Source organism: Archocentrus centrarchus, chromosome 19 (genome assembly GCF_007364275.1).
Source record: "Archocentrus centrarchus isolate MPI-CPG fArcCen1 chromosome 19, fArcCen1, whole genome shotgun sequence".
NCBI lineage: Eukaryota > Metazoa > Chordata > Actinopteri > Cichliformes > Cichlidae > Archocentrus > Archocentrus centrarchus.
In genome coordinates this window covers 6,271,295-6,284,505 of record NC_044364.1, presented here as the reverse complement: position 1 = coordinate 6,284,505, position 13,211 = coordinate 6,271,295, and the positions used below count along the sequence as shown (strand labels likewise).

General features: G+C 42.1%; 1 protein-coding gene across 2 annotated transcripts; it reads left to right on the top strand.

The window, feature by feature from the left end:
* The first annotated feature begins 6,225 nt into the window (after positions 1 to 6,225).
* Positions 6,226 to 10,925, top strand: lrrc3ca (leucine rich repeat containing 3Ca). 2 transcript variants are annotated; one of them, XM_030755547.1, is made up of 3 exons: positions 6,226 to 6,825; positions 7,253 to 7,415; positions 9,630 to 10,925. In XM_030755547.1, exon 3 carries the CDS (start codon positions 9,712 to 9,714, stop codon positions 10,504 to 10,506), a length of 795 nt encoding a protein of 264 aa, XP_030611407.1. In that variant the 5' UTR covers positions 6,226 to 6,825; positions 7,253 to 7,415; positions 9,630 to 9,711; the 3' UTR covers positions 10,507 to 10,925. The 2 variants fall into 2 exon arrangements, with proteins under 2 accessions (XP_030611407.1, XP_030611406.1); XM_030755546.1 differs by lacking the exon at positions 7,253 to 7,415.
* The last annotated feature ends 2,286 nt before the right edge of the window (positions 10,926 to 13,211 follow it).

Sequence of the window (13,211 nt, the reverse complement as noted above, 5' to 3'; positions counted from 1 at the left end):
GTTATCGCCTTTAAGATTTCTAAAAGAATGCACCTGCTGCCCTCACACTTTCAATGCACATGGGGTCCGACATACTGTCTTTAAAATAGACTGTTTTTAAACAGCAGAAGAGACAGTTTATCCTCAAAATGTTGTACTTTTCCCAAGAAGAGTACAAATTGTGGCCAGGCGCAGATAAATATTTCATCACTCTGCCATAACGGCATTAAATCTAGAATAATCTAGAATAAGACTGACTCATTGTGCTCAAACTGCAGTCTTTGCGATTATCATATTAAAGATGAGATTTTTAAATAGTAAGTAATAAATAGTAAGCTGTGGCCAGAGGACAATGTAGACTTTAACAAACGATTTGCTTAGCTTAGCCTAAAGACAGCAGATACAAAGGATGCAACACGGAGCAGCTCATTTATTAAATACATGCAAAACAACTCATGTGCAAAAACAACAACTTGCGGCCTTGGGAGGTTTGTTGTGTTTGTTGCATCCAGACCGAGAAATAATCCTTCCTGAATTTTGACAGCAGGTCATTTTTCAGGTAATTTATGACATTAAACATGCTTGAAATGAGACCATCACTATTCTAACACACTCACACACAGACCTGCTCTTATCTAGTACTAGTGGGCAGTTTGAAACAGGGAATGCTAAGTACTTAGGATCCAAAAATAGTCACCCTGCAAAGTAGATGGACATTCTCAGTAGCTGCCACCTGCTTTCCTGTTTATTTATTGATGGCTCTATGTTTTCTGAAGCTTGTCTGCTCGGGACACTGGGAGAAAATGAAACTCGGAGTGTCACCGACGTGTTGATAGCTGTCTCACGGAGCTGTTTGATGTGGCTTGATGAACAGTGTCTTACAAGGAAAGGGCTCCTTTACAGATATTAGTGTGACAGGTAAAGAACTGCTCCAACTGAGCACTGACAGGTTTGTCAGAGCTTGTCCAGGAGAGCGCTTGGGATTTGTAAAAGACATGACAGCCTACAGCGGGAAAAGATAATTTTCTTTATTTTGACTTTCCATCCACCATAGACCAAAAAATATAAGCCAAAGATATAGGAGCTAATAATCAGCCTTGATTTGAATTGTTTTGACTTTAATCAGGATTGACCAGGATGGACAGGATTAGGAATGAATACATCAGAGGGACCATGGTAGTCACTTTTCCCAGCTTTCCTCTACAGTCTACTGCGTCTTACTGCTTTTCTTATTCCTCCATTCATATGCAATGCTATGAAAGCATCTCTTTAGGAGCACAGTTTTGTTCAGTTCTGAAGATCTCTCTTCATAATTCTGGTCTTGTGGCTATCAGTCAATAGAAATGCAGTAACTGGATTTATCCAACCATTCTACCATCCTTATCTGTCTTTCTCTGCTTTGTTGCCCACTCGTCTGACCTTAGCATGGTAAGATCAGGTCAGTTTGGAGAGAAAGTTAGAGAGGCAGGGCTGAGATGATTTGGACATGTGCAGAGGAGGGAGAGTGGATATGCTTTGATTAATTTTTGATTAATACATCGGTAGCAACTTGGGGTTCAGTACCTTGCCCAAGGATACTTTGGCATGCAGACTGGAGCAGCCAGGAACTGAACCACCAACCTTTCAATCAGCAGATGACACGCTCTACCTCCTGAGCCACTACCACCTTGAGATAAAATAAAAATAAGTAAGTAAATAAATAACAATAACATTAATGACAGTCTGTCTTCGTGAAATAAATAGTATATAAATAATATGACTTCTGAGATCGCCTTCTGTGCAGTCAGATGTGTATGATTTGATACTATGAACATTCAAAAAGTTTTGTTTATTTTATCTGAAATGGGGTTCATCAAAAAAATATTTATAAAAGAGCATATGTACCAAATATTTGATATTTGTATCCACCCTGTAGTGTTATCTGCTGCACTATAAAGCTTTAATTAACTTACATTTACTTGCACACTACTTGAACACACTGCTCACTACTTAAAGATACTTACACTACTGTACAATTATTTCTTCTTTCCTGTAAAAACTTGAATTGTCATCCCCATATTCTGGTGTTTGTAGGCACATATAATTACATCATAGCATCAGATAGAACATGTTGAAATCCCATTTTATTAAAGGGGACATCTCACCCTTGGTTGCAGGCTGGATTATAAAGTGCTACCGAACATTGTTTATGAGGAGTAAGCGTTAGACAGCTTTCTTCCTTGGATTTTACTTAAATTTGATTAAATTCACCTCAGGGGTGTGGGTAATTATTTCCTGGCAAAGACTTCTCCCATTTATTTTCCTGTGAGTAACGGGATATGAAAGCACTCGTGAAAAAACAAAACAAAAAAAAAAACGATGACAATGACCTAAAATGAAAACAAAATTACAGCTTTAGGTCCACTGTGAATATGTTGGCTCAGTCAATTTCCAGGCGTGTGACAGATGAAATGCCTGCCAGCGAATGGCTGAAGGTAGAAAACAAAAATCGCAGGAGCTCAGGCCGCGCTGCGTGTGAGGAAGAGGGAGCTGATATGACAAATATGTCACTCAACATTTAAACCTTTAACACGCTTTATTGTAACCTTTAAAGACATCAGTGTTTAGGGAGGAAAATAATACCTGCAGCAAACGTCTAACATTTACAGCACCAAAATACAGTTTTTATTCCCTCAGCTTGCTTTCTGGGTCATGTTTTGACCATCATATTTCCAGCTGTGTCCTTGGAGGTCCACAACATGACCTTTAAGGTAAGCACCCCTCCCTGGCTGTCATTGTTAATACAGTGACAGACTAAGAATTATTATTAGTTTAAAAGGGCAGCTTAGACCACCTCTATCCTGTGTTTGCAGGCAACTGCAGGCAACTATAGTAACTTAACATTTAAGATTTTACTATCAGCGATGCCACTTTGTTATTTAATCACACTTCTTGAATGTAATCGTACCCTGAGGTGTTTTATTATATTAAACAACCTTATTTCCCAACCTTTTCTGTCTGTAAGTCTGTGACATAAAGCTCAGAGTGTATGGTAAGCAGCTCAAGCTGATAGCCTTTTTTTTTCTCCACACATTTTATTAATAATAACCTATACAGTCACACATTCAGTCCAGAATACACACTTCCATTCATGCAAATAAATATAAACTGTGGCCTAAATTAATGGGGGAAAGACTGAGGCAGCGCTAACCTATAAAAATGAGTTTTAGCAGTCGGTTAAAACAAACAACAGATTCAGCCGATCTGATAGGCTGAGCGAGGGCTTTCCAAAATTTGGGCACCACAACCTCAAAAGTGTGATCGCCTGTGGTTTTAAAGTAAAAGAGTGGAACAATTAAGAGACCCTGATCAGCAGTGATAAGGTCTCAGCAGCTTTTACTCAGGGGCCTGTCCATGCAGAGCTTTATACATCAATCAGGCATAATGTTATGACCACCTGCCTAATGTTGTGTTGGACCACCTTTTGTTACAGCAACAGTCCTGACCCATCAAAGCACTATAGACCCCTGAAGGTGTGCTGTGGTATCTGGTACCAACTGAAAACGTTGTATCCTGTTCTTATTCAGAATTCTGATGCATTGTTTCAGTCCTTGACTGTGGGCATTCCTGATGTTTGGAGGGGTGTCTTTGCTGGTGTGATCACCACAGCAATAATAACCAATCATCAAAAGGCAACTTGACCAAGCTTCAATCAGCATGTAGCCAAGTTAGCTACCTGTTAGTGGCCATATATGTACAACAGGTTGATTGTTCATTTTAATGCTGAACTGCATGGTGAAACCATGTCACTCTCTCAGTATTGGCTAATGGCTGCACTGGAGCATTTGAATAATTCAGTTCAATTCAATTCTGTTTTATTTATACAGCACCAAATCACAGCACCTCAGGGTGCTTTATATAGTAAGGTAAAGACCATACAGTACTACAGAGAAAACTCAACAATCAAATGGATCCCTAGGAGCAAACACTTGGCAACAGCGGGAAGGAAAAACTCCTGTTCAATAGGAAGAAACCTCCCACAGAACCAGGCTCAGGGAGGGGCAGCCATCCGCCATGGCTGGTTGGGGGTGAGGAGAGGGAGAATAAACATGATTTAATTGGCTGACACCTGTGCTGGATTTTCAACACAAGCAAAGCAAAGCAACAGATCCACAATTCAGTTCAGGAACACTTGATGTCACCTGATTCAAAGTGAATGAAAAGTGAGGGCGCTGAAGCCTAAAACACATTAGGGATACAGTGCATGTCGGAAACAATGGTTGATATCATGGGATCAGTATCTCAGCATTGTCACTCTGATCAGTTGATGTTAACCCTAAAGAACTTGAACATATGCAGTATTATTGAAAAAGAGGTAAAAAAAAAAAAAAGGTACATGCAGATTGTTGTTTTCTGTCCTAGAAACATCTTTAAACCAATAGCTTCCTCTCATGACCTCTTTTGGGTCCCCTACTCACAGATTTGAAAGTGCCAGCCACTGCCCTGAAGCATATCAAAATAAAATTTATGAACACAGACAACATCAACCTATCCAAACATACCAGCATAAAACCATTCATAACCTGCTTTTATAGTGAGATTCAAGACTCCACATTTTTGCACTTAGAAGCTTTTGAAATGGCTCTGGCAGCCAGAGCTCTCCGAGCGGCGAAGGCACAAATGAATATCTGCAATACTTTCATATTGGCACCCTATTGTTTAATGTCAATAATATCAGACTTCAAAGACAAGACTCCTCACAGAGAAAATGAGGTGAGGTGACCTCAGCAGCCGAGAAATCCTTTTAATACAGTGTTCTCACAGCTTTTGATTAAAAGGCTCAAGACAGGCAAGGAAATAAATAAATAAAGAAGGTTAATGTTGTATTCACAAAGACAAGGCAGGGCTTTGATCTTGCTCAGGGATGAGGAGTAACCTGGGAGAACGAGAGAGAGTGCGAGCGTGTTCCTGCGTGCTTAGCTACATATGTATGCATGTGTAAGACTGTGTGTGAGCAGGCCAAATGAGAAGGAAAGCGTGAGATCTCATTAATATGAGTCCTTTTGTTCCACTGGAATACAGAGTACATTAAAAAAAAATAAAATACATTCCCACCCTCTTGAGGTGACATTGTAAAAAGTTTGGTGCTAGCATTTTCTCAGCCAAATCCTCACTCAGCAATTTGACTTCATGGATTAATGTTAGCTTGCAGGTATGCCACCTGCACAGGTATTTGGGTAATGCAGAGGACGCTTGAGCGATACAGACTGAAACAAAAAAGCAGTAACATAGAAAAAAAAAAAAAGAAAAGAAACTTTCTTCCACTTGAAAGTGAACTCTGTCAGGACTGATGCATGGTTTTTAATACACCATCTAGCTGCCAACCACAGTGGAGCATTTGAAGTAACCTGATTAAGCTGAGAAAGACTGACTGCCAGTGCACTTTCCTCTGTCGATGAGGAAAGTAATCCTATTTTCTGCTGTTTCTCTGTCATATGCTTTTCCACCTATCTGATCCTCGTCTAATTGACAAGAGCAGTCTCATAATGTCTGGGCTGCACAAGGAGCAGCAGCAGCAGTGAACGCCACCTTCATGTATCTCTCATGAGGACCCACAGATATTATGATGCTTTTATCTGGCCTGAATCTCATAAGAAAAACAATTACTTGTCCCTTAATAATCTTAAAGTAAAATCTACGGCCAGACAATGACTAATATGTTATAAACCCGAAAGAGGCACTGGGATGGGAATATTAAAAAGGATATGTTGGAAAACAGTGATTTTTAAAAAAAATCTCTAACTGCTCCACAATGCTACTAAAAAGCAGTGCATAAATGCATAAAAATGCTGTATTTCAAGTCAAATAAATCCAATATTCTTTTTATTTATGCTTGACTTTCTTCCACAGCATGCACTCACTCATCACTGCAAGAAAGTTGTTTTACACCTCAACAAAAGAAAGAAAAAAAACTTAATCAAATGTCTTCTGTTATTCCAGAGCACCAGGGAGAGTTTGGGTGAAGTATGCCACTTTATTGATTTTAATTCCATTAATACCTTATGACTAGCTGCTTGGCAGACTTTCCCAGGCTGTTGCCCATGCACGTCTGTTTTTATAGTGGATTTGATTGGACATCCTTATCGGGTGGCAGCAGGCAGGAAAAAGGGACTGGAGACAGCCAAAGATCCACAGCGCTGGCAGCCAGGCTGCATGTTTGAAACAACAAGCTTCAGATCAAACATGATTAGTGTAGGCTGCCAGCACAACCGAGCCATGTTTGAGCATGAGCTCATTTCTGCGTCTGTGTGTGATGGTGTGGGAGGGACGCGTTTGGCTTTGCTCGCACCTGATGCATGCACACTGAACTCAAGTCACTCTCAGCAAATCAACAGATTCAAATGAATGAATGGAATCAGTCACACGGCACCCAGCTTCTAGCTGCATATAATGTCAAACCAGTGCGTAAATGCACTGCGCGCAACGAGCCTGTGCATCAATATCTTTTTTGTCAGATATTTGGATCAAAGTCTGTGAGACACCGCCGTCGCTGAAAGTCATTCCCTCGCGTTGCGTGCTTGCCAGGTCGCTCAGGCTTGGGCAATGTTGCCTAGTTTTCTGGTTGCATGGAAACTAAAAGGCTGCTCTGAGTGAGCCCTGGAGTGCAGGGGCATTTCCAGTGGCGCGTCGTGGTTTCCAGAGCGGCTTTCTCCGCAAGTTTAACGAGCTGCAGGAGGACTTACTGGAAGCGAAGCAAAATATTGAACGAACCGCTTGATGGAAAGCGAACTGATCTGGTGGGAGATATTATTATTGGACACTTGCCTAGAAACGCACGATGGAAGGGAGAGGGAAAGCGGCAAAGACGTAAGTATTTGTACCGTTTGCCAAAATGCATGTGCTTACTTTGTGATAATTTATGCGGTTCATCCGTAAAAATACACAGGGAAAACGGGGGGGCTGTTTGCCGTTTTCAAACGTGGCTGCTGCTGGAAACGAGCGCTGAATGGTGCTGACTCAAAACGGGATGAAAGACAAACTTAACAAGGGTATCGGTTCCACGAGGTATCGCTTTTATCTCATTGTAGTTCATTTTAACCAGATCCGTGGACATAAGGAAAACTGATATTTCGGCAGGAGCTGCTACCCTATTTAAGCCACTGATTTTAGATCTTGTGACGTCAGCTGGTGTTTTCATTATTATAAATTAAAGTTTGAAACTAATGGGATCGGTATAAAACTTAAAGTCAATCTTAAGGATGAGTCAGTGACAGTTTTCTAATCTCTACCACAGAGTAAGAGCCATTACACTGCCAGAGGAGCTGGCTGCTTGGCAGTAATGCTGTTTACTGTACTGCTCTCTAAGTAAAGTCAAAAAGATATTTGGGAATGGAAATCTACCGAGCACAGTGTTTTCCTGTACGGAGCCAGAAGAGCCCATCCAGAATTGCACTGAGGTAAGGGTTCATGAGTGGACTGAGCTGAAAGCGGTGAAATATTATTATGTCTGCATTAAAAGGATAGATTCATGTTAAATATGTCAAGGATGCTGTTACCCAGCCCCCTCACAAATAACTGTCAGCCTATTTAAAAATTACAAGATGTTTACAGCTGCCACAAAAAGGCTACATTAATTATGAAAAAAAAAAAAAAAGACTACACAGAATAGACACTAACATATATTGGATATTAATGACTCTGATGTTTCAGTGTGTGTCCATTTTATTGCTTCTCATTAAAATGGTGCCAGAGAGTGTGCAGGCCTGACAGCAGTGAATTTAGGAAGTGACAGATTGACCTGTGGCTGCAGAGACGTTGCATTTATATACAATGTCAGCTGCATAGTTATTTATCAGAGAGATCATTGATTAGTTTAGAAACACTGACTGCATGTGTGTCATCTGTTGCAAACATATTTATGATTTTTATTTATTAATTTTTTTGTAGACCGGTGCCCCGCCCTGCTACTCATCCAGCTTCCACCACGTCTTCTGTCTTTATCTCATTTACAAGTGTCACTTGCCTTTTTCCTTCTCCAGCCTATTCATTCACTGCCAGCTGTATTTGTCAGCTGCCTCCTTGACTTACCAACATCTGCCCTTTTCCTCGATATCTCATTAGTGTCATGCAGTGACCTCCGTGCTGTCACTGTAATGTTACCCCCCCTCTCTTTAAATCCTCTTGATATCATTCTTTCTCTTACAGCCCTGTGCTCGTGTGTCCAATTTCCCATCTCACCCACATGCTTTCCCCTTCTCTGTCACCAGCTCTTTACTTCTGCTCCCCCATTATCTCTCTGCCAAATACCAGGCTGGCATTCTATGTGATGAGAAAAGTACTGCCTTTACTGTAGCATAACACTACCCATGCAAGACCTTTCATTTCTTTGGGTTTTAAGCTGTTCTGTCGTGCTGTTTTACTTTCTCGTACACCCTGCTGCCACTGAGTGCAGAGGGAAATCCTTTGAAAGTTGCTTTGCCTGGCCTTGATGAAGATGGATAAATAGCATATCTGAGGGAGGCAAACCACAGCAGTCAGTGCTTAATGGCACCAGCTTCATCTGTGCTTTGCATCAGTCTCCATCTCCCCAAATGGCTCATTATTGAGGTTGTCTGGCAGGCATTTCCTAAGCAAGTGTACAGTGAGGGTTTTAGCTGTATCTCATATACACGCCACACACCACTACTCACTGTCCTCGACCCCCCCAGTCATGTGATACTTTGAGGTACTTAGAGATCGATTTCATTTTTAATCTTGGTAAGTGGATCTTGCCCAGTCTCTGACCATTTTGGAGAAATTAAGAAGGTGGTTGAATTCTTCTTTCTCTTTGTCTTAAATAAGACAGATCATCACATTGTCTGTTTGGTTGTTCTTGGTGCTGTTTATAGCATTAGCATTTACCCCAGAAAAAGGATTGGGTGGCCAGCGCTAACGTTACAGTGACTTAAGGAGTTTTTCCTGAAGAGGATTAGTAACAGGATAGGAGTAAGCCCTTATCAGCTATTAATGAAGTGTGTTAAGGTGGGTTGGCCTACTATTTTCAAAGGCTTACCTACAAAATATTAAAGTTTTATAATTTAGAGGACACAAAGACAAGCTCTTACCTCTGTGTTACTTGCACTTCTCAATAAATGACCTGATGGGTTAGGAGTAGGGGTTAGGTTAGGGTGCAAAACTAGAACATTTGAATATCAAAAAAATCTGGAAACACAACAAAAACAGTCCTAAAATTTAGGTGGATTTCTGTTTTGTTTGGAATGTTTTCTTCCCTTTTGTATCGCAGCACTATGTTAATGCCTGTCTCTGTGTACTGAAATAGCCCTGCACTGCAGGGATGTCAATTATAAAAGAGGCACAGTGACACCAAAGTATTTTCTTAGCTTGTTTATTGTGCTGGGATGAAGGGAATGTTTGATCCTTGGAGTTTCCTGGAAATACCAGTTGCTACTAGTTGGCAACATGCTGAAATGAGAGTACAGTATTCCCGCTGCCTCCACAGTGCAATTAGACGAGCTACTGTTGGCCCCTTAAATAGCACCACTACTTCTGAAGAACATTGTTAATCATCAGTGCTTTACAAAAGAAAATAATTTCACTATACAAGCTGTTCTTTCTATTAAAAGGTAGTCTTCCCACAGCCTTTATGACTTTCTGTTCTTTTTATGCTACAGGTTCAACAGTTACTGGGGAGGTTGATGTGGATTTTAGCCCTCAGCTGAGGTGGTCCTCCCTGGAGCATGCCCGCATCCCACAATGTCCCTTCTTGCAGACTGGCTACTACGCCACTCGGTGGTCATGTGTTTGCTGCTGCATAGTTTGGTGCTAATGACCTTCTGCTTCCATCATGCTGCCACCAGTTGCTCCAAGAACTGCTACTGCTCCGAGAGCGAGAGTGGCGGCAAGACGGTGCGCTGCAGCAACCTGCAGCTCACAGAGATCCCGCAGGACATCCCCAACGACACACGGCGTGTCTACCTTGACTTTAACCTCCTCACCACAGTTCCAACAAATGCTTTTGCAGGTTTAACCAACTTGGTTGAACTAGACCTGTCACACAATGAACTAAGCCAGTTAGAACCAGGTGCGTTTAGAGGCCTCGGCTCCTCGCTACAGTTCCTGGACCTTTCTTCCAACAAGTTAGCAAACTTGACCCCAGACGCCTTCGAGGGCCTGCGAGCTCGCGCCAACCTAACAAACAATCCATGGCACTGTAATTGCAATTTGCAGATGGCCATGCCTCATGTGGACCTGGAGCCTGCATCACTGACAGGCATTGTGTGCCAGACTTCAGATCCTGAGAAAATAGGAGTTGAAGGACTTGCCTTTCTGTTGGCACCTGACATAGACCTATGCGTGGAGATGAAGAGGACTACAGATGTGGCCATGCTGGTTGTCATGTTTGGCTGGTTCACCATGGTCATCTCCTACCTTGTCTACTACGTAAGGGCTAATCAGGAGGACGCACGTAGACACCTGGAATATCTCAAGTCACTGCCCAGCAGACAGGGCAAGTCAGAGGAATCTTCCACCATTAGTACTGTGGTATAGGGCTGTTGGAGCTTTGCATGGGAACTGAAATGGTATCTCACAACAAACAGGACTGAAGTATTGCCCAGCCGTTGTCACAGAGCCAAGTTGGGCAGTAAAACATGTGCCTGCAAGAAAACCACGCAACCAAGCCCAGATGAATATTTCATGTTTCAGCAGCCCATTTGGAGTTTTCGTTGGCTGAGTTGATGGTTTAGTCTCCGCGCTAAAGAAATAAAAGCGGTGGCATCTTTTTCTTGAAGTCCAAACATGGGATACAAATAGAATTTATCCAGTGGTGCATGCACCTTGATGTAACTCTCTCACAAACAGACAATTCAGGAGGAAGCATCAAAGAGCAGTACAAAGAGTGGGACAAGGCGACGCTACAAAATGAAACTCCATGTACAGCTGTTTCCCATTAAAGTCCTTACAGTATTCATCAGTATAATATAAGTGAAGTGTTGTTGTTTTTTTTTTTTTTTTTTTGCATCACCCCTCATCTCTCTCTGCTGATGCATGTGATGCACGATGAAGGAATATTGTGATGATTCTGATAGCAGCTACAGTACCAGAGCACCATACCAATAAGAAGAGAAAACCTCCAACTGGCTCTGTATGTAAGGAGGAAACTCCTGCTAGTTTACACCCTAACCTGTCAAATCAACACACGCTGTGTGTGTAGGAATTCGATCTGGCTGTATCAGCCCATAAAGAGGCATCCTTTCTTCTTTGCTTAGTTCTGATACGTCTGCCCATGTCAGTCTGCTTGTTAAAGGTATATGAGGACAAAATTGATAGCAAAAGCATGACATTTAATGCTCACCTGATCTCTACAAAACATAATATGCTAATGATCGATGTGTTCCTTGCCAGTAGCAGTTGATTTGGGAAACCAAGAAGCCAAGCTGGTTATTCAGAGTTGGTAGGAAAAGCCCTTCAGCAAACATGCGCTGCTTTAATCTCGTCACACAAAGGAATCCGTCGTGATGACACCAGTTTATCTAGAATCTGCTTTTGTGCTGTTTTTCATATTCTCTCAAGCCTTTAAAAGGCTCCCACGGTGCCTGTAGCAACCATATTGTCTGATGTGATCACTGGCACGGGTTTTCAAAATAACATTTATGAGGCCGTGACCTGCTGGGTCCATTTAAAGAGCTGCCAGGGAAGTGAATCTCCGATTTCACCAGAGCAAGGCAAACGGGAGGATGCATTTGTGTCTCTTTTGATTAAATCAATACAAACCAATCACAAAAAGGGTAATGTATTTGTGAGTGGACCATGCTCTAAGATGTGCTCTCCTTTATGCCGGTATAGAAAGGTAAGAATAGCTCAGTGCAGCGCTGAATAATGAAATTTGATGTCGAAGATGTGGGGAATGGTTTGTCAACAAGGGCTTCCCTGTGTCGGACACACAAATGCCTCTAGAGCAGAGCGGGAGCAATGAATGATTTATGGTGGCCATAAAAACACTTGAGCAGAAAGACTGGGGACTGCACCCTTCATCTTCTCTGACCCAGTTCTCGAGGAGAAATTGAGGGAGAGCCACAGGGGATCATCTGCCCCCCTCTCCGCAGTCCAGCTTACTCTTGCTTGGGGAAAGCACTTTCCAAATGCCCTTGGGCTCCTCAGTGATGGTCCGCAGAAGTTGCAGTGGACTCTGAGACAGTTCCAACTCATTCTCAAACCGCCTCTTTCCTAAAGGCAGCGTTTTATCTGTAAGGAATAGTCTGGCAACTTAGGAAATACACTTTCTTGATAAGGATTAGAGATTAATACTGGATTAATACTTATCTAAAGTTATTTATTTATTATCTGTACAAAAGCTAAAGTTCTCAGCTACTCCACCAGGAAGTTATGATGATGATGATGATGATACTTTATTGATCCCACAATGGGGAAATGACAGTTAACAGTTCCAGAGTTAAACAGTGAACATTAGAGTTGCCGGTAAACACATTTTAGACAGTCATGTTACTGCTTTGCCAAGCTAAGTTAATGGGCTGCAGGCCGAAAAATGTCGTTGCAAATGTTGTGAACCATTTCTTTAAGAAAAGCGTTAGAAAAGATTGAAAGTTTCTGAGGAACAGGCTTCGTGCTCCTGAGTTTCAAGAATGTGTAACAGAAAACAATCATCTCTGCGGGTTTAATCTTAAGGAAGCTCAGGTACAGCCTCCCATGATGAGCAGGAGCTTCAGCCACGCTGAAAAATAGATGGCAAACCTCCCTCTGACATTTCCTGCCACACACACACACACACACACACACACACACACACACACACACACACACACACACACACACACACACACACACACACACACACACATATATACACACACACAAACAGCTCTCTCCCTTCCCCTCTTTCCTCTGATAACAGACTCTCAGGGTGGCTTTGAAACCAGCCACTGTTAAGGGAGTCTAACTGCTAGAGGAGATACACGTTAAACTAGTAGCAGATGTGTCTCAGTAGTTCTTTCAGCTAATGTATGTGTGTGTGTGTGTGTTTGCATTCATTTGTTCCCCATTATGTACTACAGGCGTGTGTGCATGGCGGGTTGTGAGGGTGCCGGTAATGCAACACCCGTTGCCCATGCACACAGAAATGTTGCTGAGGTTAATTTAAATTTCAGGCCAGCTCAGCTTGCCCCGCCTGCTACCTTGGACACGTTACACTGGTGTGAGCATTACAAGTGCTAGGTAATGGGACACAAAGTAGGGGA